The sequence below is a fragment of the Lolium perenne genome, chromosome 7 (assembly GCF_019359855.2).
Source record: "Lolium perenne isolate Kyuss_39 chromosome 7, Kyuss_2.0, whole genome shotgun sequence".
Classification (NCBI taxonomy): domain Eukaryota; kingdom Viridiplantae; phylum Streptophyta; class Magnoliopsida; order Poales; family Poaceae; genus Lolium; species Lolium perenne.
The window spans coordinates 271,002,186-271,029,470 of NC_067250.2; the positions used below are offsets into that span (position 1 = coordinate 271,002,186).

Genomic DNA, 27,285 nt, shown 5'->3' on the forward strand with positions numbered 1-27,285 from the left:
AAGTGGACATGATCGAGACACTTCTCCAATCAATAATTATTAGCGGGATCTGGAGATCCATAATAACTCCCACTCACTCAACGATGAACTAGTGATCGCATGAACCTTTAACATACGATACCAATTCCTTTTGTCGTGCGATACTTTACTTGTCTGAGGTTTAATCATCGGTATCTCCATACCTAGTTCAACCTCGTTACTGACAAGTACTCTTTACTCGTACCGTGATATGTTATCTCTTGTTACCTTGTCACATGCTTGTAAGCTAATTAGACAACATTCCACCGAGAGGGCCCAGAGTATATCTATCCGTGATCGGGATGGACAAATCCCACTTTTGATACATATGCCTCAATTTACACTTTCCGAATACTTAATCCCATCTTTATAACCACCCATTTACGCAGTGGCGTTTGATTTAATCAAAGCACCCTTCCGGTGTAAGTGATTTACATGATCTCATGGTCGAAGGACTAGGTAACTATGTATCGAAAGCTTATAGCAAGATGAACTTAATGACTTGATCTCATGCTACGCTTATTTGGGTGGATGTCCATTATATCATTCACCTAATGACATAACCTTGTTATTAACAACATCCAATGTTCATGATCAGGAAACCATGATTATCTATTAATCAACAAGCTAGTTTTACGAGAGGCTTACTAGGGACTTTGGTTATTTACACAACACACATGTATTAATGTTTCCGGTTAATACAATTATAGCATGGGATGTAAACATTTATCATGAACACTAAGATATAATAATAACTACTTTATTATTGCCTCTTGAGTATATCACCAACAATGGCCACTTCCCTCTTTAATATTTGTCAGCCACTCCATCCGTTCACAAATAAGTGTACATGCGAGTTTTTCAAGATAAATTATGAAGTGAAGTGAAAAATGCATCTCTCCCTTTAATTATTTCACCTCCAATTATCTAAATACTTGTAGAAAATGAAGAGAACATGTGTTCAATATTATTGGGTTTGATTTCCGTACGATGAGAGAGAAACAATTAAAATACACATCTTTCTCATACAGTGTGAAAAAGGAAAAAGAAACGGGAGCGGCCACTAGCCACTAGCGGCACGAGCTCCCACGGCCCCTCGCCCGCTCGCCCTCGAAAAAGAGCAGACAGACATCACGCGCGAGAACCGAGGCCGGAAACGACGACGCCTCCCCTCCATCTCTCTCCCGCAGCCGCTGCGACGCTTTTGCCCTCCCGCGTCGTCCTTAACCACGAACGATGCCACCGCGCGGACAGCTACCGGTGAATTCCTCCGCGAGTCAAAGGGGCTGTTTCGTCCAGCAGCAGCAGCCGAGAGTCTTCCCTTCCGCAGCAAAATTTCAAAACCCGGCCAAAACCTTTCTCCCACCCACCCCACTGCCACTCCCAGTCCCAGTACCGCCGCGCCAGCTCCTCGCCGCCGGCCGCCCAGACCTAGGGTTTCCAGCCAGCAAGGCAAGCGCCCGCTCCCCGTCCCGCCGCCCCCGCATTCCCTTTCTAACATTCCCGATTTGCGCGCAGGAGCGCGGGATGGCGGCGCCGGGGGGCCGCAGGCCGGACTTCTCCTCGCCGGGGCCCTCCTCGGCCGGCGGCGCCGGGCGCAGGAGGCTGCTGCGGACCCAGACGGTCGGCAACATGGGGGAGTCCATCTTCGACAGCGAGGTGCTCCCCTCCTCGCTCGTCGAGATCGCGCCAATCCTCCGCGTCGCCAACGAGGTCGAGGCGGCCAACCCGCGGGTAGCCTACCTCTGTAAGCCCTCCACTCTCCCCCTCTCCCCTCTCTCCAATCCAATCTAGCACCATCTCACTCTGGCCTAGTAACTTGCTACTGCTTTCGGTGAATGCGAAGCGCAAACTTGATCTTCGATCTGCTCCTTCATGCTGCAGGCCGCTTCTACGCGTTCGAGAAGGCGCACCGGCTCGACCCGGCCTCCAGGTGCCACGGGGTGCGGCAGTTCAAGACCGCGCTCCTGCAGAGGCTCCAGAGGGTAACACCCCCACCCCAAATCTGCCACAAACTCAAGCTTGCCGACCACCCCATTCCGCAGGAGAACGACCCCACCCTCAAGGGGAGGGTGCACCACAGCGACGCGCGCGAGATGCAGCGATTCTACCGCGAGTACTACAAGAAGTATATCCAGGCGCTGCAGAACGCCGCCGACAAGACCGACCGGTCAGCCGCCGCTCTCCTTCCTTCCTTCCTTCTTCATCTCCGCTGCTGCTCTACCTGTGTTACTATGTTTTTAGATAAAATGCACGAAAGTGCCCAGCTTTGAATTAACAAAGCCTTCAACCGCGACAAGATACAAAGTGCTGAACCAAGCTTACAAAACGAACCACACACCCACATGAACTACCAACAGAAGCTACAACCGGAAGAGCGGACAACAGGGCCGGCCATTACTAAGACTATGAAGAACCGGAGCAGAGCTGGACAACAACAGTGTTGGGCCGGAGCTCAGCTCACCCGAGAGCTAGCCATCGAACACGCACTCCGTCGACAGAACCCCTCCGTCGCAGAAACACCACCGGAAGCCGACCACCACCGGGAACCGACCCACGCTGCCCACACAACAGAGAGCAGCACCAAGGGAACTCTACAAGGGAAGGGTACGAAGCAAGCCTTGCCGAAGATCGCCAAACGAAGTCACCTTCGCCACACAACCTTCGGAGAGCTGCTGCTTGTGGGCTCCAAGACGATGTCTTCAAGAAGATCGCGACATCGGAATGCCGCCACCGCTCGATCCGAGGATCTTGGGTTTTCACCCAAAGACCGTAGAAAGACGGAGAGAAGCCCCATAATGCCTTGAAGAAGGGGACAACGTCCGCGGACATCGCCATCATGGCCCAAACGGGCAAGGGTTTCCCCTCGGCGTGGCCTCTCCTCCTTCTACACAGGGTTAGGCCGTCAAACGACGACCGAACCACCGCCACAACACGCGGCTCGCCGCGGCCACGTCGCCCACACGACCATGGCCACCGACCAGCACCAGAACCTTTGACTCGCCCGTCAACCAGCAAAGTTCCCACCGACCAAGGCCGCCGCCGTGAAACCAAACTCCTCGCGCCGCCGGACCGTAACAGAGCACCGAGAACCGCCACCGACGCAGAACACCTGCTCCCGAACAGGCGACGACCGACCTCACCGGCATCTGCCCCACACAGATCACCAGATGAGTGAGCAACTCCAAAGATCTAGGCAGTCCACGGCCACCACGACTCTCGCTGGCGCCAGATCTGAGGATTGGACAGAGAGGGACTTCCGCTGCGAGATCTGCAGCCAACAACCACCCTGGCGCGAGATCCGGCGAAGGAGACGCGGGGGGGGGGGGGGTCCAAACGGGCCCGGGCCCCTCTCCCGGCCGGACAAACCGCCCTGTGCCCTCCCGGAAGCCGCCCAGGCGGTGCGGATGCTCGACGCGCCGCCACCCGCTTCTCCAGTCGCCGCTCGCGCCGCCCGCAGACGCTGGCCAGACGGCGCCGCCACCCGCTTCTCCAGTCGCCGTTCGCGCCGCCAAGATCGCGAGGGGAGCCTGCTGGAGGGGCGCTGAGCCTCCGCCAGCCGACCACGAGGAGGGGGCCTCGCCGCCGCCGTCAACTGCGCGGGCTAGGCCCGGCGGCGACCATCGGCGGCGGCGGGGCGAGGGGGATGGGGAAGGGGTTAGGGTTAGGTGGGGAGCGGGTTTTACTATGTTAAAGCCGCCACTCCGCTACTTGCGTGATGGGAATGCGTTTGTTATGTTCGGTCGGTGCTCTGCTCGCTAGACAGCTTTATATCTATCATGCTAACTGCTATATATATATCATGCTTGATTGCTCCTTGCATGGTAGTAATGCGCTCATTCTGTTTGACCAGTGCCCTGCTCACCAAAGCGTATCAGACTGCAGCTGTCTTGTTCGAGGTCTTGAAAGCCGTCAATGTGTCGCAATCTGTTGAAGTCGATCAGGCGGTAAGTAATAATTGATTGATTTCCATTGTCTCTCGTTTTTTTTTTGCTTTCCTTGATCATTGTGTAACATTCTGTTTCTCATCTGCTGTGCTTTCTTTCTTATTGTACAGATTCTGGACACACACTACAAAATCGAGGAAAAGAGGAAGCTCTATGTTCCCTACAACATTCTCCCTCTTGATCCTGAAAGTACTGAGCTAGCCATTATGCAATATCCAGAGGTTTCCTTCGGTCTCGAGACTCAATGCAAACTTGACCATAAAGCTTGATTTTCTCTTGACTGAGTTTCTCCCTAATTTTTAGATTCAAGCGGCAGTTTACGCTCTTCGGAATACTAGAGGCCTGCAATGGCCCAGGGACAAGGAGAATGAAAAGAAGCCCGAGGAGAAGAAAACTGATAAAGATCTTCTTGACTGGCTTCAGGCCATGTTTGGATTTCAGGTAAGTGTGCAAGGGTTGTCCGCTTGCCGTGACATTGCATGTCTATGTGTACTTTACGCTGAAAATAGACATCATCTAATTTCAATGCTCTCTTTGCAGAAAGATAATGTATCCAACCAAAGGGAACATCTCATACTGTTACTAGCAAACGTACACATAAGGCAGATACTAAAGCCTGAACAACAGTCTGAACAACAGTCTAAGGTTCTTATTTCTCCTTTATCTTAGTTTTAAGAGGAACTGCGGAAATTCAAAACGGAACCCGGGTCCAGATGATCCCTATATCTAGACCATTCAATTCCATAGAGATCTGTGCATCGGACTGTATTGAGTATTCCATAACGTATGCCAATTTTTGAACAGTACCATGGCCCACGCCCTGGCCTCATTTAAAGCCCATTCTTCCGTTGCCCCGCACTGGTCTATGATGGCTGGCAGACAAAATGGACCAAGCTGAACCGTGGTGGACCGGCGTCTGTCAACTGCAGCGGGATACAAGCAGAAACTTGCAAATGGATCACTTCACGAAAAAAGTCAGTTCCAGCATACCGAACCTCCACCGGATGTGTTTTACAACTTCTGCGCACAAAACAAACTAATTCTGAGTCCTTGAAATCTAAAACCAAAAACCCGGCCTTCCATCCGCGTCCGTTCTCCCCGGCCGTCCCTCGCTGCCGCCTCCACCGTCCGCAGTTCGCTAGCGGACGGCGAGGGACCTCTGCCTCTTGGGTTCCCTGGGCCGACGCAGCAAAGAGGAACCGCCCCCGCCCTCCTCCGCTCGACTTGTGCGCAAGGATCTCGACAAGTTCGTCCTCGTGCACAACGATCAGTTCTTCTTTCTTCCTCGGCTCTTGCCCTCTTCCTCATGCGTAAGGACCGGGATGAGTTCCTGCACCTGGACTACCACTCCTTCCTCCTCAATGCTGGCCCGTGTCCTGGTTCACCTCCTCACCCCTGTTCACTGCCACTCCCGCAATAGAAGCAGTCACTGTCATCAAGCTCGCCCTTGGTTCACCTCCTCGCCATTGGTCTGGCCAGAGACACGAGCTGCAGGTTGCAACAGACCAAGCCATCAATATCACAGCCCCATATCTTCAGTTACCAGCATCACAGATCGGGGAACTAATTATACCGCGCCTAAACGGAGAGGGGAAGAGTGGGCAAACCTGCATCACATCCGCAAACTCGCCGAAGCAGCGGATACCCTGCAGCTTATGTTCCTGGTAGGCGCTTAAAGCTCCAATTAACTGCGTAAACTTATAAATGTGGTCAACTGAATCAAAGATTGCAGTTTGCACATATGAACACATGCTAGAGGAGTACATGTTCTTATTCACTGCTCCATGTCAAGCTAGAGGAGCATCTGGTTGATCAATAGATAGTACCTGGTGATCATCTCTTCTAGTGTCTACCTGAACGAATCAGAACGTGTGCTAAAGTCTTGTTTTTCTCCACAACCTTCTTGCCTGAAAATGGTTTCTTGGATCAGCGCACAAGTACCAACAGGAAACAATATAATAGAAGTACCTATACAGATTTCTGAGCTACTGAATAAAGCTGAATAGCTGATACAATTGAGCATCAGTAATAGGTGACTATGTAGTAGCAACAATGTTACTCCTTCCACTTTCTGACTTAAAGCTAGAGTAGAGTTGTAAATCATGCTTTGACAAGGGCAAAGTAAAATAGCCAGCTTTATAGCTTCCACAAAATAGTCCAACTGTAAGACACTATCAAGTCGTCAGCTAATTATTGGACTCGAACTTATCTGCAAATGTTTTGACTCACTTATCTAGAAATGTTTTCCAGCAACCTGTAATCAGTTAGTTTGCGAGTCTCCTGTGAGTCAAGTTAGCTAGACAGAGGCCCAGACTGGCGTTCTCTCAACTAATACTGCTATACTCTAAAAAAAACTACTGCTCTCTTTGTCACCAATCTACTCAGAAAGGCCAAAACAATCCCAACAGTCCACAATCAATCACCTACACCATCCAATTATCCAAACCTCCAAGAGAAAATGATTAGATTTTTAAAATGTTGCTTTAGGAGATCTAGCGATGTGGCAGCAGACAGCAGTGCACACACGCAAAAGTTGACCACATAGAAATATGCATATACAACAGACAAAATGGCAAGACAAGCATTGGGCAATCCCCAATCTCACATCTTCAAGTAGTACAATATATCTTAGCAAGTGCTCTGTAAAGAAGCCCATCTGTTAAAGAACTATACAACTTGCCCTCCACAAATCACATATCCAGTTCAGAACAGTGTGACAGAATTAAATTATCATTAGCATATATCCTAGGAACAAAATATCAGAAGCAACTAACTCTGAGCCACCAAATCAAACAAGCTCACAAGATCATCAGCAAGCAATAGAGCACATTCATAGTTCATTAATTAGCACAGTGAATAAATCATGGCAGTGATCATAATCAGCACAAGAGTACTTGCCAACACCACTACATTTCCACGATAAACAGCAGCACCTATTGCTCTGATTGTTTAATTGAACAACAGGGGGAAAATAGCATTTCATCTTCAATTATGCAAATGCTCTCCAAGATCTGCTATAGTGTTGTGTGCATGTAAAAATAATCATACAGTGACCAATACAGGGGTACAAGGAATGATATCTGACGCTTCGGTGCAAGGGTATCAGAAGGTCAAGCGTGTTTCATCCACATAAACAATTGAGCGCCGCTGCCAATTTCTAATGTATATGCTACAGACTAGAGATATCTTTTCTCAATCTTTCTTCTTTATCATGTCTGCCTATTTTGTTTTTGTGCTACAATCCCAGTTTCAACAACTTGAATAAACGATTAATCCCAAGAATATTACGCAATCCCAATAGTACAATTTGAATGAAAACAAAGGATTAAATCATGACGTACTTTTGAACTCTTGACAGGTTTCAGTGTACTAGATTCTTGACCACCGTACTAGATTCTTGCCAGGTTTCAGTGTACTAGAATTACTTGACAAGGTTAGGCATGAAACTAAGAGAAGTGATGCACACCCACATGTCCACTGCTGATTAGTCCTACTGCAAAACATCTGAGTAACCTAGTCAGTTGGTCATTTAGGCACTGAGCAAAACAGTTCAAGGATCACCATGAGTCCTACCGACAAACAAATTCTGAATGTACACTCAATTGACAAGATCTTGTAGGATCAGGTAACAAGGATAAATAAGAAGAAATATGGGAAAACAGAATCAGGCGCTAGTTATAAGCAAGACATCAATCAATGGAAATACTGACTTGCAACATTCATTCAGCAGCAGTCTTGTCTTCTTCACCAAAATATAAATAGGGCATCCAAAATTTCATCATCCATCAGGAGTAAGAGCCAACGGAGACACCTCCACTCATAATTGCCATCCCTGCAAGTTACTAGCATAAAAGGCCAGCAGAAGTAAGATCCTCATGGCCAAAGTGACTGCACTATCACCGTATCACGCATCCCACCCAATCAGTATCCCAAACTGACATGGCGTCCAGATGAAAAAAAAAAAGATGATACTTGACCCGAGCCGAGTTTTCCTTTTGCTCCTCATACAAGTGCCAATCAAGACACTCAGTGGGACTACTGTCGGCCTTCGCCATCATATTCCCGAGTTCCAGATGCACAAAACTAAGAGCTGGAAGAAAGGCTCGCCACGCCAGACCAAGGGCTGGTAGGAGGAGACTGGAGAGGACACAGATCGAGATGGGACGTCGTGGCTCGCTACCTGTGTCTACCGGTGCGTCACCACACGGGCGTTTGTGGATTGTCCTGCCGAGTTGATTCCGCGGAATCAGCGGCCAACGGTACCTCCAGGCCAGCCATGCAGCTAGCTACATCGCCCACACCACTCCTGTTCACCAGGTTCACAAGCACGGCCGCACCCGCCGCCACCGGCCCAGCGTTGCTGCTGACCGAGTCCTCCCCTTGCAGATTCAGCACTGTTGCCTCAGTTGGATACGGCGCATAGATAGGCATACTGCGATTCAGTTGCACAATCAGTAAATTAGCTCGTTTCAAAAAAAAAAATCAGTAAATTAGCCTCCCCCATGATTCATACCTCCCCCTAAAAATAGATGCAGCGCCTTAGCCCGAGATTTCGAGAAATTTACGTACCTGCTAACCGGATCAAGCGGGAAATCCATGGCTCGGCAAATCCGCCTCTCCCCTGGTGGCCGACACTACAGAATCGCCCCGCCGGCCGCTCGCGAAGAAGAACGTAGGAGAAGGGGAAGGGGGATGCACAGGCCTTTTCTGGATCGTTTTGGAAATGTCATTTATTTCCAGGATAACCCACCGGACGAACTGGACCAATGGTTCTGGAACGCTGTCCCCACTTGTTCAACTGGTCCGGAACGGCCCCTCCATGCCACGACCGTCCGGCGAACACGGCGCGCAGGCCGCTCCGCCGACGTACAGCCTGTCCCACCGCAATTAATGAATACGTATGCATCTCGTCTATTGTTTTTCCGCACGACGTATTCAGAGGAGAATTGGTCCCGCCACGAATCTCCAGACGCAGTTCAACGGAACAGATAACGGGATCATCTGGACTCATGTTCCAAAACGCCTCTCCCGAGGAACTGGGCATTGTTTGTTTCCGTCTTTCTTCATGTGCCTACAAGTAATGTGATGATGAATTCATGTGCCTTTTGTTGTTTTTTTTTCCAGTTGGATGATAGGGCTCTGGACACTGTAATGAAGAAGCTATTTAAGAGTTATAAGATGTGGTGCAAGTACCTCGGCCGCAAAAGCAGTTTATGGTAGGTTCAATGAAGTCTAACAATTGAAAAATGCATAGGACCACTTGGACTGATTTTCCAAAGCTGTGATTTATGTCTTTTACCGTTAATTTCCTAGAATTTGCAAAAATAGAATCAAATTTGGTGTTTAGTTATGGCCTTATGCCCCACTTTCTGCAGATATTAAATCACTTAATAAGTTACCGTTTGTCTGAATGCTTGGGTGAATTGATGTGTAGGTTGCCAACTATCCAACAGGAAGTCCAACAGCGCAAGCTTCTCTATGTGGGTCTCTACCTTTTAGTTTGGGGTGAGGCGGCTAACTTGAGGTTCATGCCAGAGTGTCTATGCTACATCTATCATCATGTAAGATCAACTTTTTGTTTCTCAGATTACACACACTCTGATAAATTTTCCTTATCTGTTGTTTGGCCATTGTCCTATTTAACGCTTCATACATAGTACCTTAGCAATTGGTTTAAGAACTTGATGTTGAGTACTACAATTGGAAAATCAATTTTATGAGGAATCTCATTTACCCTAACATGGCCACCATTAGCTTAGGCATGTTTTAAGCTTGCAGTGACTATTCTTGGTAGCAATGGCCAATGGCTGACAAAAAACATGCAGCAAAGAGTTAGTAATTATGAACTAACTACTAACTAGACCGAATTTCGACTTTCTGTTGTCAGCAGATATTTCATCTCAGTTTTTGTTGTATGTTGTATTTAGATTCCCTCTCACTCTGCTTGTATCCCATGAATAAGGACACGAGTTCTGGAATTTCAAGCTGGTTCTTGATGACCTCTTTTCTTGTTAGAATGGGAACTAGAATGAGGGTTTATGTATCTGTTCCTAACCAGCTTATCCTTGCAAACCAATAAAGTTGATTATGTGTACAATAGGTTCTGTTAAGCTAGAACACTAATTCAAATTTGATCCAAAGGATCCAAGCAGGTTATAGCCTAAGGCATTTAATTGTCATTTTCTCCATTTTCATGCCCAAAAATGTCATATTTTGTTGTTGTTATGAGACGACGCTGTATTCGTAATATATTTATTGATCATCGCACAAGCAAACCAAATTCATATTCATGCGAATGGAGAAAAATGTATTTATGAAAAGGCTCATCAGGGGATGGTTTTGTGTTAGTACGAAGCTTAGTCTTTAAGTTGTAATTTCTGGTGGCATCATGTTTATTGGTAACAATGCTGTTTCTGATCTTAATATAGATGGCTTTTGAACTCTATGGTATGCTGTGTGGACACGTAAGCCCACTGACTGGTGAAAATATTAAACCAGCTTATGGCGGTGACGATGAGGCATTCTTGATGAAAGTTGTGACTCCAATATACAGAGTTATAGAGGAGGTATAGTTGTATGTTTGTATTCGGACTGTTTATTTTTCCCCATGTCAATCCGGACTTAACTCGCCTCTGAAATTCTACAGGAGGCTCTCAAGAGCAAGACAATGAAATCCAAACACTCACACTGGAGGAACTACGATGATCTCAATGAGTACTTTTGGTAAGCAGCAACCAAATACAATTGTTGCCTTTAGTATATTGTGCCACATATTTTGACAGAAGGCATGGAATTATTCCTGTGTTACTTTCAGGAAAAATGATTGTTTCCGTCTTGGATGGCCCATGAGAGCCGATGCAGATTTTTTCAAAACTCCCAAATTTGCTTATCCTAATCGCCTGAATGGAGTAAGTTTCTTGACAGTATTCAATATCCTTGCACTTTCTTTCTTGGCAAATACATTAACAGTTGCATGTGATATAATATTACAATTTGCGCGTGCTTTATTCTTCATGAACTGAACTTGGTAATAAGATTATGTGATCACATGCTGCATGTAACGACATGTTTGTTTTTTGTTGTAGATTTGATCTGTTTGTTTTCCATGTCTATGCTTTCTCTATTACTGCAAGTTGTTAAGCCCATAGTAAATATACATGGACATGTGACTTGTATTGTTTCCTTGAACGAAATCCAAGAAAAAAGAAAGACTTGCCTGGAGTTCCAGTTCTCATGGTACTTATTTTCATTTGTTGTAATGCAGGAGGAAAGATCTGCTGGCAGTGTCCGTTGGATGGGAAAGATTAATTTTGTTGAGATCCGTTCATTTTGGCACATATTCCGTAGTTTTGATAGAATGTGGATCTTCTTAATTTTATCCTTGCAGGTTTGTTGCTCCCACACATTCTTTCACTCGAGATTCACATACTTATGATCTTATGTTTTAATGCAGGCCATGATTATTATTGCATGGAATGGTGGCACACCAAGTGATATCTTTGACGTTGGAGTGTTCAAGAAGGTTTTGAGCATTTTTATAACTGCTGCTGTTTTGAACTTGGGTCAAGGTATTTGACTGAATTCCCTTACAGATCAGTATTAAGCAGAGACACTGCCGTGCCAATCTAACTAGCAATATCTTCTTTTTTAGCCCTGTTCATGATAACACATTAAATACTACACGAGTCCTACTCTTATACCTTTTGTCTCTACTTTTTTTTTGTCAAATGGACAACAGCAGGAGTGAGGCCTACTGAAAATATGTGTAAAAGAAAACACAAGTGTTTCCTAGGTTTGGTTTTGCCAGCAGCCTAATGATAATGAATTTAACTAACATGAAACTGAGGGATGTATCATTAACCACATTTCCCCCCGTTCCAAATTTGGATGTAGCTAGACATATTTTGTGTATAGATATATCTGAATCTGCGACAAGAATTATGGACCGGAGGGAGTATGTACTAACTTCAGTAAATACAAACAAATGCAGCAACCCTGGACATTGTATTCGGCTGGAAAGCAAGAAGAAGCATGTCATTTGCAAGAAAGCTGCGATATGTCTTGAAGTTAGTATCAGCTGCTGCATGGGTTGTGATTTTACCTGTGACTTATGCATATTCCGGGGGAAGTCCTTCGGGTCTCGCAAGAATAATAAAAGGTTGGCTTGGCAATGGTCAGAATCAGCCTTCATTGTATAATTTGGCTGTTCTTATATACTTGGCGCCAAACATGCTTGCGGCCATGCTATTTATTTTCCCATTTATCGGAAGGCATCTTGAGATTGCAAATCTTAAGGTTATAACTTTCATGATGTGGTGGTCCCAGGTAATTTCCCGTCTATTGTTTTGTGTCATAAATTACATGGCTGTGTTTGTTGATACATTTATACAAATATATCTGCAGCCTCGGTTATTTGTTGGCAGAGGAATGCATGAAAGCGCATTCTCCCTCCTGAAGTATGTTAAAAGTAGAAATACAGATACTCGATTAACTCATCTTCATTCTTAGTTTTCCTGTTACGTGTTTTCTAACCACTGTCCACTAAGCATTGGTGTACTGACAGGTATACCATATTCTGGATTATCCTTTTATCAATGAAATTGACAGTAAGCTTCTATATTGAGGTACCTAATCATTTCCTCAGAAAATCGAGAAAGTTACGCACATTCTAACGGGGTATTTGGTTCCCGGCCACAATTTGCCAAGCCAAAGTTTGTCAGTTTGGTATGTGTTTGGTTGTTGCCACACTTTAGAATCCTTATGGTCTACCTGTCATAGAGTGCAATTTTTGCCAACTTTTGCCACACTTTGTGGCTCCCAATTTCATATCCACACTTGCCGAGGACGTGGGCATAGCCCAGTGGTTGGGGTCGCAGTGGCGCACCCCAACGACCAGAGTTCGAATCCTGTCAGGAATGAATTTCTGGAATTCTCACGCCGAGGTCCTGTTTCTACTATATCATTTAGTGTCTAGTTCCTCCTAGCACTAATTAACTCATTTCAAAAAAAAAAAAAATCCACACTTGCCAAACTTAGGCTTGGCAAAGTGTGGATAGGAACCAAACAGGCCCTAAGTGTGGCGTCACCGCCACACTACTCTTTGTTTCCTTAGTTACATTAAATTTGCATACAACAACCATTTCTTGCTCTTGAATGTATAAAATGTTAAAACTTATATGAACATCAGCAAACATGTCAGGAATTCCCAAAAGGTTACTGGATGGTATGTATTATTGTTGGAGATTCAGTAGCTTTTCTCTTGGGATTCAATTAGGACCAAGCCTTCTTAGCACTGAGCTTCCGCTAGTACTGTTTATTCATTCTCTTACTTGGTTTCAGATCAAGCCTCTTGTACAGCCAACAAAAGATATAATGAGAGAACCGATCCAGACATTCCAGTGGAATGAGTTTTTCCCTAATGGTATTTCTGATGGAGCTTGCTATGTTTCTTTCCTTTTTGAAACATTTCCTGAAATTGTGTTCGTATTTTTTTCGGTTTGCAGGAAATAACAATATTGGTGTTGTCATTGCACATTGGGCTCCAATAATTCTTGTATGTATCAATCCTGTTTTCTGCCAAAATGTGTTCTTTAACAATATGCTAAGTTTCGTTAGTTGCATTGTCCAGGTCTATTTCATGGACACCCAGATTTGGTACGCAGTTTTCTCTACATTGGTCGGAGGTATCTATGGGGCTTGTCGTGGACTTGGCGAGGTTAGTAAAATATTTCAGAATTACACGTCATTATTTCATTATTTGACAGATTTGATTGCTCTGTCTGCTTTGGATTCTGAATTGATTTTCTTGTCCTATTATGTTGGGCTGCACTCAGTAGTCAGTAGCATATTACGAAACTTGGTTCTGTGACTGCTGTTTCTAATATCACCACCTCCTCTTTTGAGCTACCATTTCTATGACTGCTCAAACAAATTCTTCTTCTTTTCATATTGGTAGCAGTGCATGTTATCTTGTTTTGTTGATCTATCAATTTACCGCATATGTTTATTTTAGTAACCATCATGCTTTATTGTTTATTTCTGTAATATTGTGGAGCATTGTCTATCATCAATGAAGGAAATTAAGCTCACTTTTCTCGGCCCATGAAATCAGATACGGACATTAGGCATGTTGAGATCCTGCTTTGAATCTTTGCCTTGTGCCTTCAATAAATTGTTGATTCCTTCTGATCTCACTAAGGTAGGTTTTAATCTGTTGAACTCATCATCTTAAGTACATTATGGGCTGATCAGTATTGAATATGCAATATTTGTTAGCTTTTGACCTGACATAATATTTTCTTTAGCCTTCGTCTGATGATGAACAAGAGAAAGACAAAATAGCTGCAAGATTTGCCCAAATGTGGAATGTAATTATCACAAGTTTCCGTGAAGAAGACCTCATAGATAACAGGGAGATGGACTTGCTACTTGTGCCATACTGCAAAGATCGCGAATTGGATATATTCCAATGGCCACCTTTCCTACTGGCTAGCAAGGTGCTTCCTCTTGACCACTTCATACTTTCTTTACTTGGATTCACACATTTATTTATTTATACTGCATTTTAGATTCCGATAGCACTGGATATGGCGGCAGACAGTGGAGGCAGAGATCACGATCTGAACAAGAGAATGGGATCGGATCCATACTTCTCCTATGCTATCAGAGAATGCTATGTTTCTTTCAAAAACATCATCAACACCTTAGTGTTTGGTCGACGTGAGAAAGTGTATGTTTATCTTACCATACATTTAGTCACTTCTAATCCTTGTCTAGTTCTATTTTTGTCTCTTTTACTCCTGCATTCTGATGCCCATTTCAGTGTTATCCAAGAGATTTTTGCTGTTGTTGATAAACATGTAAATGAAGGGACTCTGATAAACGATCTGTACATGAGGAATCTTCCAGCCCTGAGCAAGAAGCTCATTGAGCTACTTGAGTTACTGGTATAGAAGTTGTCATCATGATTTTAGGTCTTGTTTAGAGATGACCCCTGACCCCCCTCACTGTATCTATCTGTTTGAGTACAGCAAAAGAACAAGGAAGAAGACTTGGGTCAAGTTGTTATTTTGTTCCAAGATATGCTTGAGGTGGTCACAAGGGGTATAATGGAGGATCAAGAGCTTGGCGGGTGAGGAGCTTAGTTTTCTTCTGTCATAACAGTATGGCATTTTTACGGGAATAATGATCCACATGCATGCCACGTCGTTGCATCCATAGTTTGGGTCACATTCTGTTTTTTTTGTTGTCTGCCACACATATTGGCTTGCATTCTTCAGGTTTAGCATTGGGAAAACACATTTTTTAATTTAAATAATAAATGTTAGGAATTATTTTACGTATCTACATTCAATTTTTTTTTAAAGATGAACTGTGCTGATTATGGTACTTGTGCTATATGTTTCTCTCTCTACAAAGAGTACTGGATTCCATAAATGGTGGAAATTCTAGAAAACATGAAACGATGACACCGCTTGATCAGCAAGATCAATTGTTTACTAAAGCTATTAAGTTCCCTGTGGTGGAATCAAATGCATGGACTGAAAAGGTATGATTTTCAACCCCCCCCCCCCCCTTTTTTTTTTGATAAAACAGAGTTTCTAAATAATACTTAGAGCATGTGTAATGGTTGATAAGACTGTCTTATCTTAATCCTGCCACGTAATCTAGATATAATAATAAAACATGATATACAATGGGTTGTTTTTTAGTCTTATCTTTAGTAACGAGACATCCTAAATTTGTGGTGAGAGAGATTGAGCTAAGAGATCATCTCTTAGCTAAGAGAAGGCAAAGAATTTTTTTATCTTTCTCTTTCCTCCACCTCAGCGTTTATCCTAGGTGGCACTGCTAAGATATCACCATTGTACATGCCCTTATGTTGGTCTAGTTTCTGTACTATACTACCTTATGTTGATTTCAGATAAAGAGGCTTCATCTGCTGCTCACAGTGAAAGAATCTGCTATGGATGTCCCTACGAACCTCGATGCTAGAAGCAGAATATCTTTCTTTGCAAATTCTCTGTTTATGGAGATGCCAATTGCTCCGAAAGTGCGGAACATGTTGCCCTTCTCGTAAGTTCTTACTGCTGATTCTCTGTTTTCTGTATTGCTTTGAGCATTGAATTTTGTTCCTACCAGACCTCCATTTTATCCTAGAGATATCATATTGCTCTTTGCTGCTCAGTGTGCTGTCTTGGTAATGGCTATATTCAATTATTGATACACTGAATATCGTAATTTCTTATAACTATGTGCTTTTGTCTGTTTGAAACCTCAAATGCCTTGCCTCTAATTAGTCCACCTCTCCAGCAACAAAAGAAAAAAAAACAGACGACATGTGGTCTCGAAGAAGATCTAATTATATTTTACTAATATATTACGTACTACCACAATCTGCTTGCCTTTTTGGTTTCTGCTATACTTTTTTTGACCATCGAAGCGTGCTGCATGTGTTATATATTAAGAAGAAAGGAACAAAAACAAACTCTTACATAAGTTTGAGGTTAGCAACAAGCAAAGACTTGACCAAAAAACCTATGACCTAGCAAAGTAGCAAGCACAGCCTTTTGCTCCAGCCATAGACCAGGACGTGAAGGTCTGCTTACAGAGTTCGATCGAGTCTAGGAGAGTGTAGTTATTGAACACTTTTTTGTTCTTTTCTTTCCAATTGATCTAAGATTTCTAAACTTACCAAGCATTCAAAAGCTTCTAAATTATTTATTTTAGGAAACAATGGAGATAATTGATATGTTTCAAGTATAGACCAAAAGATTTACATAGAATACTATGTCGGGATAATTCTGGACTAGTAGAATATTGATTGCTCTTTGTTTTGTCCGTGTTTCAACTGAATAGCATACAGTTCCGTTTTATCCCTGTTATATTCGTTGCCATGCCACATTTGTAAGACGTGATATATGGATTTATCACCTCATGTAATGTTTATTTAACTAAATCTTCTGACCTAGTTTTTTGTTTCCTTGCTGGAACAACTTCTTTACTGCAGAGTCTTGACTCCTTATTACAAGGAAGATGTTCTGTTTTCATCACAAAATTTAGAAGAGTCAAATGAGGATGGAGTTTCCATTCTTTTCTATTTGCAAAAAATTTACCCAGGTTATTCTCCTTCGCCTAAGATTTTGCTTGAATTGACATATCATGCGTTTTATTTATTTATTTATTTCTGATTTCCATCAAAACTGACCTTGTTTCACGGAAATGTATGAACCCTGAAGATGAGTGGAAAAATTTCCTGGAAAGGGTGGACCGCAAGACTGAGGAGGAGGTCCGTGAGGATGAAACATTGGAAGATGAGCTTCGTCTTTGGGCATCATATAGAGGACAGACATTGACAAGAACTGGTATTTTGTTACATCCTAGCATGCCTGCTCTTTGTGTCATGCTAAGTGGACCAGTTTCTAAAATCGTTGTTTCCTCCTGTGTAAACAGTAAGAGGGATGATGTACTATCGAAAAGCTTTGGAGCTTCAGGCTTTTCTTGATATGGCCAAGGATGACGGTATTTTTAATAGCTCACCCTATGATGTTCTGAACATGGCCTCATGCAATTGCATTAGTTTCTCACCTCTCTTTCTGCATTTACTAGATCTTATGAAAGGCTACCGAGCAACAGAACTCATGTCTGAGGACTCTCCACTAATGACACAATGCAAAGCGATAGCTGACATGAAGTTCACTTATGTTGTCTCCTGCCAGCAGTATGGAATCCAGAAACGTTCTGGTGATCCTTGTGCACATGATATTTTAAGACTAATGACAACGTAAGTTTCAGTTTGAGGCTCGAAAATTCTGGATATATCCTATATGTTACTTCAGTGGAATGTATGAGTCCCTTCAATTTGGCCCATTTCTTTGCCAACCTAACTCTACACAAACTTGTGGGCATTCACTAGCAGTGTCTTTCCCATGTGTGAGTAATGCTAATTGGGCTGGTAGAATGGCAGTATATTGATCATTAATTAATAACCAATAATAAAATAGTGAAGTTTTGTTTATTTATTGCACTAATATCTAGTATTATAGTTGGTAATTAATGCATGGTGGCGTTCCACGTCCTTCTGGTCTATCAAATTTTATTACCATTCAAAACAATAGTGCTTGAGTGCTAGATAATTACATTTTTGAGGACACATTATTCATATCTTACTAGTGTCATTATTTTAGTTAATTATTTCGGTGTTACATGCATATGATGGCACTGGAATAATAGAAATGTATTTGCTTGGCAGATATCCATCTTTTCGGGTTGCCTACATTGATGAAGTTGAAGCACCTAGCCAAGATAGAAACGAGAAGATTGATAAAGTTTACTACTCAGTTCTGGTGAAGGCTGCTGTTACAAAATCTAATGATCCTGGACAGAGTCTTGATCAGGTACTGCAAAATGCTCTGTTAATTTAGTATGGCTTTGGTGATATTTGTCGTAATTATTGTGTTTCTTTGACCAAAATTTCATAGTTTAATCTTAACTTCCTGTGTTGTGTACTTGATTTGGAAGAAGAGGAATAAATGAGTAAGCTTTTATGTAAATCTATTCAAATAGGCATGTCAAGAAAATAATCCTGGTTTTTGACAGGGTGAAACTTATTCGTGAGATCCAGCTGTCTTAATGGCTTCAGCAGAAGCTATTGTTCATTTTTTGATATTGTCCACTTAACTTTACATTGCGGATATATTTTTATGTGTGGAAAAAGTTTGTTTTACTCCTCCCCAATGTCACGATTGTCCTGTCTACAGCATGCTTTCTTCCTCGAGTGAAATTCCTTTACGTGGTCTCAATTCTAAGTGGTGCAAAATGAGATGCACTTATTTGCCATTTTTTCGAGAAAACGCAATGACATTGCGTTTCTTTTCATTGCATAGAAGAAGAGTACAAGCCTCCTAAGAGGGTTAGTGCAGAATTAAAGATACAGGGATTAGTGTACGTCCCGGGTGGTTGGGATGATGTCTCTAAGACCGGCTGCTCCGGCTTTCGCCCAAAGTGCCGCCTCACTCCTAATCCTATCTAGAGTTACAGAGATCGAGGGCCGCTCGTTGTCGAAGGTGCAGGCGTTCCTCTGTTTCCAGATCATCCATGCTGTTAGAAGCGTGGCGGAGGCCAGACCTTTGCGCATGGGTTTTGGCGTGGCAAGCTTGGCCGTGAGCGACCATTCGTTGAGTGTTGGCTCTCCATCAGGTGTCCGGCATATCAGTCGTAGCCAGGACAGTGTCTCATGCCACACTTGCCTTGAGAAAGGGCATGTGATTAGTAAGTGATGCATTGTCTCTGGCTCTTGATCACACAGGGTGCACCGAGGGTTGTGTTGGAGGCCTCGGCGTTGCAAACGGTCGGCCGTCCAGCATCTATTCTTGTTGGCCAGCCATAGGAAGAATTTGACCCGTGGGGGCGCCCAGCTTTTCCAAATTAGTTTCCAAGCATTGCAAGTGGTCGATCCCTGAAAGGAGGCGAGGTAGCAGGAGCGCGCCGAATATGCGCCGCTAGGGCTCCACTTCCAGAGCAGCTGATCGGGCGTGTCTGTTAGGGTAATTAGTTGCAGTTGGCGCCAGATTTGGAGGTATTGCCCAATCTCGTGCACGCCGAGGACCCCGTGAATGTCGCGTGCCCATTTGTTGTCTAGCATGGCATCTGCAACCGTTCTGGTCTTCCTCCGCCTCTTGGGAATGCAGGCATGCAGCTGCGGGGCAAGCTCGCTGATGGAGCGACCATTGAGCCATCTGTCATCCCAGAATTTAGCCGTACGCCCATCGCCTAGGACCATGCGTGTGGATGCGAAGAACAGGGCTTGCTCGTGGGCAGTAGGCTGGAGGTCGAGTCCGTTCCAGGCGCGGCTCTTGTCTGTCTTGCTGAACCATAACCATCGCAGGCGTAGCGCTAGCCCCATTCTCTCCAAGTCTTGGATGCCCAGCCCGCCATGAGAGATTGGACGGCAGACGGTGCGCCAGTTTACATGGCAGTTGCCCCCGTTTGCGGCGGCGCGCCCTCCCTAGAGAAAGCCGCGCTCAATTTTTTCCAGTAGCTTGAGGACTTTTTTTTGGCGGGGCCAACACCATGAGCTGATGAACAGGGATGGCGCTCAAGACGGATTTGACCAGGGCGAGTCGGCCAGCCTTGTTCATCAATCTGGACTTCCAGGTGGGCAGCATGCAGGCGGCCTTCTCGACAAGCGGTTGCAGCTGCGCGGTGGTGGGGCGCCTGATGGTGAGCGGTATTCCTAGGTACGTCAATGGCAGCTCTGCGATTTGGCAACCGAGTGTTTCGTTGATTCGCGATGCATCTTCAGGCTCACAGTTTAGCAATGCGGCTGAGCTCTTGTTGTAGTTGACTTGTAGCCCAGAAGCTCTGCCGAATAGGTGCAAAATGCTCTTGACAGCGCTCAGGTCGCTCTGTGATAGGTGGCAAAAAAGGACCACATCATCAGCGTATAGAGAGACCTCCGGGACAGGTCTCCGTTGGTGCAGTTGTTGTAAGACGCCCAGCTCCATTGCACGCTTGATGAGGCGGCCAAGGGCGTCAACCGCAAGGATGAACAATTGCGGCGACAAGGGGTCCCCTTGGCGCAGCCCGCGTCGGTGCCAAATTGGAGGGCCGGGGTCGCCATTGATCATGACCCGCGTGTTCGCGGAGCTCAAGAGGATGGCAAGCCAGTCCAGGAATCTCGTGCCGAAGCCATATTGTCGCAGTACCTCAAACAGGAACGGCCAGGAGATGGTGTCAAAGGCTTTTGCCAAGTCAAGCTTCAGCAATACCCTTGGCTCGCGCAATTGATGCAGTAGGCGCATGGACTGGCGCACAAGTATGAAGTTGTCATGGAGACTTCGTCCGCTGATGAAAGCGTTCTGGCTCTTGCTCACAAGGTCATCCAGCCTCGAAGCGAGGCGGAGGGATAGCACCTTGGCGAAGACTTTGGCAACTAGGTGGATCAAGCTGATGGGACGATAGTCACCGAGCTCGTGTGCGTCGGGACGCTTGGGCAGCAACGTCAGGAGGGCCTGATTCAGCTTTTGGAAACCTCTGCCTCTGCAGTTGTACAGCTCGTGGAAGATAGCCATGAGGTCAGGCTTCACTGTGTCCCAGCATGCGCGCAAGAATTCAGCTGTGAAGCCATCAGGCCCAGGTGCCTTGCGTGCCGGGAGTCTCTTGACCGCGGCCCAGATTTCCTCATCGGTGAAGGGCGCGTCCAGCTCGAGTAGGCTGTCGGAAGGGTCAATCAGCTGCGCCAAGTTAAGCGTGCAGTCGCGATCGACGGCTCTGCCCAGCAGGTTGTCGAAGTGCGAGTATGCAGCAGCAGCCATGTCGTCCGCCTCGGTGACCAGGTGGCCATCGACCAGGAGGCTGTGGATCCTATTTTTTTGGCGGCGGTAGGAGCATTGTCCGTGAAAGAATGATGTGTTTGCGTCTCCATCCTTGAGGGTGGCGATACGAGCACGTTGGCGGGCAATGGTGCGCTCCAGCGACGCATATCCCAGGTAGGTTAGCTTTAGGCTCTTGTACAGCCAGACTTCGTGTGGTGTGAGCACACGGTCTTCGCGCGCCTTGTCGAACTTGAGGATGAGCTCCCGAGATAGTGCCAACTTGTGCTTGACGGTGCCAACCGATTTTGCACTCCAGCTGGTCAGTCTCCGCGCCGTGTTCTGTAAGCGCAACATCAGCCGTCTGAGTGGGTCCGTGTCGTCCACGGCATGCCAAGCTTCCAACACAGTTGCCTGGAAGCCATCCAGCCGCAACCAGTAGTCCTCAAAGTGGAAGCGGCGGTGTGCATCGGCGGCGTCGGGGAGCAGTCCAGCAGCAATGGACTATGATCGGAGACGACGGACGCGAGGCAGTGGAGGTTGCAGTCGCCAACAAGCTCCTCCCAATCCGTGTTACAGAGCACGCGATCGAGGTGTACCAGTGTCGGCGGAGACTGCCCATTGGACCAGGTGTACCGGCGGCCGTGTAGATATACTTCCTTGAGCGCTAGATCGTTGAGGCATCGCCGGAAGCGGCCCATCATCCGTCGGTCGAGGTTTCCGTTGTTCTTGTCCTCTGCTCGATATATCAAGTTGAAGTCTCCGCATATCATCCAGGGTCTGGGACAACCGATCCGAAGATCGCGAAGCTCCTGGAGGAACGCAATCTTGTCAGCGTCTTCCTGGGGGCCGTAGACGACGGATATCCTCCAAGGCGCGCTGTCGGCAATGGCGACCTTTGCAGTAATGGCATTGGTGGTGAACGTGGGCTGATGGACACCGTCCTGCTCTTCCACGCAAGCAATATGCCACCACGAGTGCCATCCGCGGGCAGGTAAGTGTAATCGTCGAATTCCGGCCCAAGTGCCTCCAACACGATGAACGAGTAGATCAAATTCATTTTTGTTTCCTGGAGGCAAACGATTGAGGCGTCCGTGGTGGCCATGAGCGATCTAATGCCAAGCCTTCTAGCTCGCGCGTTTAGGCCACGCACGTTCCATATTACAATCTTGATGTTGCTAGCCATAGAAACTAACTCGACATGGGCGTTGTGCGTGCACAGCTAGACCTGAAGGAGGTCGCCGGCAGGCACCACGGAGCATGGTGGCGCGTCAGGGTTGTCTGGCATCTCACGGTCGACAAGGGCCGCGATGGCTTTCAAGATCTCCATGGGGATGGGCGTTGCGAACAGGTCATCATATGCTTTCATCTGCTCGGCCGTGATCCTCTGGTTGATGCCGATGATGCCCAGGGTGCGAAGGAGCTGCACTTGTGCCCTTCTCTCCGCCGTTGGAGGTGCTGTGGTAGCCTTCCTTATGGATGCCGATCGTCCCCGTCTTGGGGAAAAGTTCAGGGGCTGTCTCCGTGGCCGCTTTCCCGGGGTGGGGAGCGCCGCGGAGAGGTGACAAGTGGCGGCGGCGAGGAAGTCGCCGAGCGTCCATGTTGCCGGCGTGGGCGTAGCGCGCGGGCGTCTGCGCAGCGTGATCGGCAGCGTAGCGAAGCGATCTGGCCTTGCGTGACATTGGGTGGGTGCGGCCGTTCGTTCGACGGTTGCGGCAGGTCGTGCATCGTCAGGAGGGCTCGATGTTGGTGCGGCCTCCGCTTCCTGGGCTTGGTCCATATGGGCCACACAATCCAGCCTAGCTTCGGCGTGGGTCATGCTCCCAACGGCGTCAGTTAGGGCACCGGGGTTGCTGGATGCTTCCTCCAGCACATGGTGTGTGGACCTGGTCAGCTGGTCGCCAGATGTCTCCAAATTGGCGCCAACGGCTGATGTAGCTGCAACTTCGTCTTGTCCCGATAGCAAATCTTTTTCGAGCGGTGTGGACATGCCAGTTTGGGAGTCAGGGACCTCACTTTCATCGAAGAGGGGATTTGTCTGTCTATTTTCCTGATCCCGATGGGGCCGGTCCTCAACTTGCTCGTCCTCATGTGCAAAAGTAGACGGGGAGTTTGAAACCGTGGTGGGCTCGGCCGTGGCAGCGGCCTGTGGCGCTGTCCTTCTGGAGGAATCTTGCATGGTAGTGGCTGTTGCACGATCATCTTTGTCAGGCGCTGGTACAGGTTGTCGGTCCTTTACGCGCCAAAAGAACGTACCACCTCTGGATTGGCGCGCTGGCGTGTGGGTCCTGGCGTGGATGGGCCAAGGTTCCATCGACCTTGCAGGTGCGGCGGCGGCGCTTGGAGTGGGCGGCGGCGGGGCAGCACGGCGGGCGTCCGTCCAGTGTGCATCAACAGCCAGGCCGTCGGAGCGGTGACTGCGACCATCGGTGGCCCAGGCTGGTGTGTCCATGGCCATGCCGTCCGCACGACCACGAGGAGGTGCAGCATCGCTGTCAGGGCGGCGGCGCTTGCGGCCGCGACGTCTCGGGGGGCCGCGACGACCTCCACGATCCTCCGCGCCACTGCCGGCGCCACCATGCCCATCCGAGGGTCCAGCGTCAGGGCGTGGTGCATGGCTGATGACTTCGCGGCTCACGATACTGATGTCGATGGGGTAGGTTAGCGAGCGGACCGACGGGGCCTGGGTAGGTAGGCGCGCCGGGACGAGCTCGACCACCTCGAGGATTGCTTGACGGCGGATGGCGGCGAGGTCGTGGGTGAGCGCCGTGAGGCGGAACGTGGCCATGTCGGCCCTGGAGCGCGTAGCGGGGTGGAGGCGTTCGATCCAGCAACTCTCGCCGAGCAGGGCCTCCGCCGTGGAGACATGCCAGGCCTGTGGAGGGATGCCGCGGATGTCGAGCTCAACGCGGTGATCAAACCTGTCACAGCCAGCATGAGCCAGTTTGCACCAGGGGCGGATGGACAGCTTGAAGTTTGGATCGTTGATGAAGTGGTCGCCGGAGAGCCTTTCTCTGGTGCGCATGGAGCTGAAGATGATTAGAAAATCCTCCGGGTGGTGCAGGTGAACGGTAAAGTCGCCGTCTTGCAGGTCAAAGGCAGTGAAGAGGACGTTGCCGACTTTGTCGGCGGAGACGGTAGGCCTCGTGCCGGTGACCGTGGCGAGCATCGCGCGCTGCAGGACCTCCTCTGCTGCTTCCATCTCAGCGGTGCGCGAGATGATAACACGGGCTGGACCCAGGGGATCAACAGCCGGCGTCAGGGGCGCGCTGCTGAGGAGGGGGCGGCAGTGGGGGTGGGGGTGTGGCGGCGCGGGCTCGCTGGGGTGGCGCGCTTTCCAGGGATGGCCGGCGGGCACGGGCGCGGTCATAGGCACGCTGCTCCGGCGTGCAACCTCGCGACCCGTGGCCGGAAAGAAGGCAGCGCCGGCATCGCAGCTCGTTGAGGCAGTCGCGAACGGCGTGGCCGGGCTCGAGGCAGCGGAAGCAGAGCCCTCCATCCATCTCCGGGGTTGGGCTGCGCCGGCGTTGGTGCTCGCTGGAGACACGACGAGGCCGGCGGCGCTGGTGGTGCCGGCGCCTCGGTTGTTGCCACCCGTCAGCGTCAGTCCTGCGGGCCGCGAGGTTGTTGTTGCCGGCGCGGTGGATCTCAGACCTGGGTCCAAGGCGAGTGGAGGCAGGGGCGCGGCGGGGCTCGACGAGGGCGGTCGCTAGCTGGAGCGGCTGCGCGGCCGGCGAGGCGTGGGGCGGGGTGCGGGCCACGTCGCTGTAGCTGCGCGAGCCAGAGCCAGAGGACTCGCCGTCGGAGGCCAGCCATCTATCCTGGCAGCGGTGGTGGATGTCGCCGCTGCTGCCTGCGGAAGACATGGCGCTGGCGTCGGGGGAAGGGGGAGGCTGCTTTTTCTTATTTGCCATTTACCTTTTGTGTGCAGGTCATCTACAAGATAAAACTTCCAGGCAATGCTACTCTAGGTGAGAGAAAGCCAGAAAATCAGAACCATGCAATAATTTTCACTAGAGGTGAATGTCTCCAGACTATAGATATGAATCAGGTACAGGTTGTCGCACTTGCTGCTTCATGGAATTATGTTTTCATGTTCCTTCTTTGATGGCATGCTACGAATAATAGGACTATTATTTGGAGGAGGCTCTTAAAATGAGAAATTTGTTGCAAGAGTTTCTGGTGAAACATGATGGTGCGAGATATCCATCAATTCTTGGAGTAAGGGAGCATATATTTACTGGCAGGTAATCAGGCGTTTCCTTTTTTCAAACTGGTGATTATATAAATTAGTTACATCTGTTTTTAATTTGGATTATCTAACATGTAATGCAGTGTTTCCCCCCGCTAACCCTGTGAATTTTCTTTTCTACAATTCTGCAGTGTTTCATCCCTTGCATGGTTTATGTCAAATCAGGAGACCAGTTTTGTGACCATTGGACAGCGTGTACTTGCCAATCCATTGAGGTACCAATCCTATAGTATCTTGCACACAACTAACGGCATGCCATTGTGGTATCTAGCGTTGCTTTCATAATCATATTTGTGGTATCTATTGGTTTTGCTTTCATAATCATGTTGAATTGGCTGCTTGCTTTTGTTGGACACTTGGGCAGTTCGTTGATTCATGATTTCTGAAGATCTTATTAACTTTGTGCTTTTTTTAACACCTCTCTGCAGGGTTCGGTTCCACTATGGCCATCCTGATATTTTTGATCGCCTTTTCCACCTTACAAGGGGTGGTATAAGTAAAGCATCGAGGATTATCAATCTTAGTGAGGACATATTTGCAGGTGCTAAGCTCTCTCAGTTGGTGTTGGAGTAGAGGAAATCTGGTACCATTTTGGTAGTGACGTGACATATTTTGTTTCAGGATTCAACTCTACATTACGTGAAGGCCTTGTCACTCATCATGAATACATGCAAGTTGGCAAGGGGAGGGATGTGGGTCTCAATCAAATTTCTCTATTCGAGGCAAAGATAGCAACTGGCAACGGTGAACAGACACTGAGCCGTGACATCTACCGACTGGGGCAACGTTTTGATTTCTTCAGAATGTTGTCCTGTTACTACACGACCATTGGGTTCTATTTCAGTATGATGGTATGTTATTGGCCCAAAATTTCTCTTTCTGAATCGTTGGTTAACCCATAAACTTAACTCGTTATGTTTGGTTTCAGATTACGGTTTGGACTGTGTATGTTTTCCTTTATGGGCGGTTATATCTTGTCCTCAGTGGACTGGACAACGCACTTGCTACTGGAAAGAGGTTTGTGCACAATACACCTCTGCAAGTTGCTCTTGCATCAGAGTCGTTTGTTCAACTTGGATTCTTGATGGCGTTACCCATGATGATGGAAATTGGTCTAGAGAGAGGATTCAGAACGGCATTAAGCGACTTTGTGCTCATGCAACTCCAGCTAGCATCTGTTTTCTTCACATTTTCACTTGGGACCAAAACTCACTATTATGGAAGGACGCTGCTCCACGGAGGAGCCGAATACAGAGCGACTGGACGTGGGTTTGTGGTCTTCCATGCCAAGTTTGCTGAGAACTACCGCCTCTATTCCCGCAGTCATTTCGTGAAGGGTATCGAGCTGATGATCCTGCTGATCGTGTTTGAGATCTTTGGGCAGCCGTACAGAGGAGCCATAACATACATCTTCATCACCGTCTCCATGTGGTTCATGGTTGGCGCGTGGCTCTTCGCACCCTTCCTGTTCAATCCTTGTGGGTTTGAGTGGCAGAAGATCGTGGACGACTGGGCTGATTGGAACAAGTGGATCAGCAACCGTGGGGGAATCGGTGTAGCACCAGAGAAGAGCTGGGAATCATGGTGGGACAGAGAGCAGGGGCCTCTTCGACATTCGGGCAAGTGTGGCACTATTCTGGAAATTCTGCTTGCACTGCGCTTCTTTATCTATCAATACGGGCTTGTGTACCATCTGAATATAACGAAGCAATATAAACAAAGTGTGCTGGTAATGTTCCTTTATTTGGTATATTCT

At 47.4% G+C, this 27,285-nt stretch overlaps 1 protein-coding gene and 1 long non-coding RNA gene across 3 annotated transcripts in view; one reads left to right on the forward strand and one right to left on the reverse strand.

The window, feature by feature from the left end:
• The first annotated feature begins 1,530 nt into the window (after window positions 1-1,530).
• LOC127312855 (callose synthase 3) overlaps window positions 1,531-27,285 on the forward strand; it is a 35,284-nt gene continuing 9,529 nt past the window's right edge. The window contains 37 exon segments of the mRNA XM_071823781.1: window positions 1,531-1,765; window positions 1,903-2,003; window positions 2,064-2,188; window positions 3,872-3,965; window positions 4,076-4,186; window positions 4,269-4,406; window positions 4,506-4,610; window positions 9,090-9,181; window positions 9,400-9,526; window positions 10,394-10,531; window positions 10,612-10,688; window positions 10,780-10,873; window positions 11,230-11,352; window positions 11,419-11,533; window positions 11,956-12,290; window positions 12,369-12,421; window positions 12,529-12,589; window positions 13,305-13,386; window positions 13,469-13,518; window positions 13,594-13,680; window positions 14,077-14,196; window positions 14,270-14,461; window positions 14,534-14,911; window positions 14,996-15,096; window positions 15,384-15,513; window positions 15,889-16,040; window positions 16,975-17,084; window positions 17,204-17,329; window positions 17,418-17,486; window positions 17,574-17,748; window positions 18,217-18,361; window positions 25,209-25,328; window positions 25,406-25,524; window positions 25,661-25,744; window positions 25,958-26,070; window positions 26,151-26,380; window positions 26,458-27,258. Coding sequence (XP_071679882.1) covers window positions 1,546-1,765; window positions 1,903-2,003; window positions 2,064-2,188; window positions 3,872-3,965; window positions 4,076-4,186; window positions 4,269-4,406; window positions 4,506-4,610; window positions 9,090-9,181; window positions 9,400-9,526; window positions 10,394-10,531; window positions 10,612-10,688; window positions 10,780-10,873; window positions 11,230-11,352; window positions 11,419-11,533; window positions 11,956-12,290; window positions 12,369-12,421; window positions 12,529-12,589; window positions 13,305-13,386; window positions 13,469-13,518; window positions 13,594-13,680; window positions 14,077-14,196; window positions 14,270-14,461; window positions 14,534-14,911; window positions 14,996-15,096; window positions 15,384-15,513; window positions 15,889-16,040; window positions 16,975-17,084; window positions 17,204-17,329; window positions 17,418-17,486; window positions 17,574-17,748; window positions 18,217-18,361; window positions 25,209-25,328; window positions 25,406-25,524; window positions 25,661-25,744; window positions 25,958-26,070; window positions 26,151-26,380; window positions 26,458-27,258 — 5,493 coding nt within the window. The 5' untranslated portion in view covers window positions 1,531-1,545.
• Window positions 5,013-8,692, reverse strand: LOC127312856 (uncharacterized). Of its 2 annotated transcripts, none has more exons than XR_011749311.1 (6): window positions 8,535-8,692; window positions 7,676-8,397; window positions 7,307-7,469; window positions 5,792-5,872; window positions 5,573-5,626; window positions 5,013-5,453 (listed from the first exon to the last, which is right to left on the reverse strand). It is a non-coding gene; the product is annotated as an uncharacterized lncRNA (long non-coding RNA). The 2 variants fall into 2 exon arrangements; XR_007858621.2 differs by having other exon boundaries at window positions 5,573-5,653.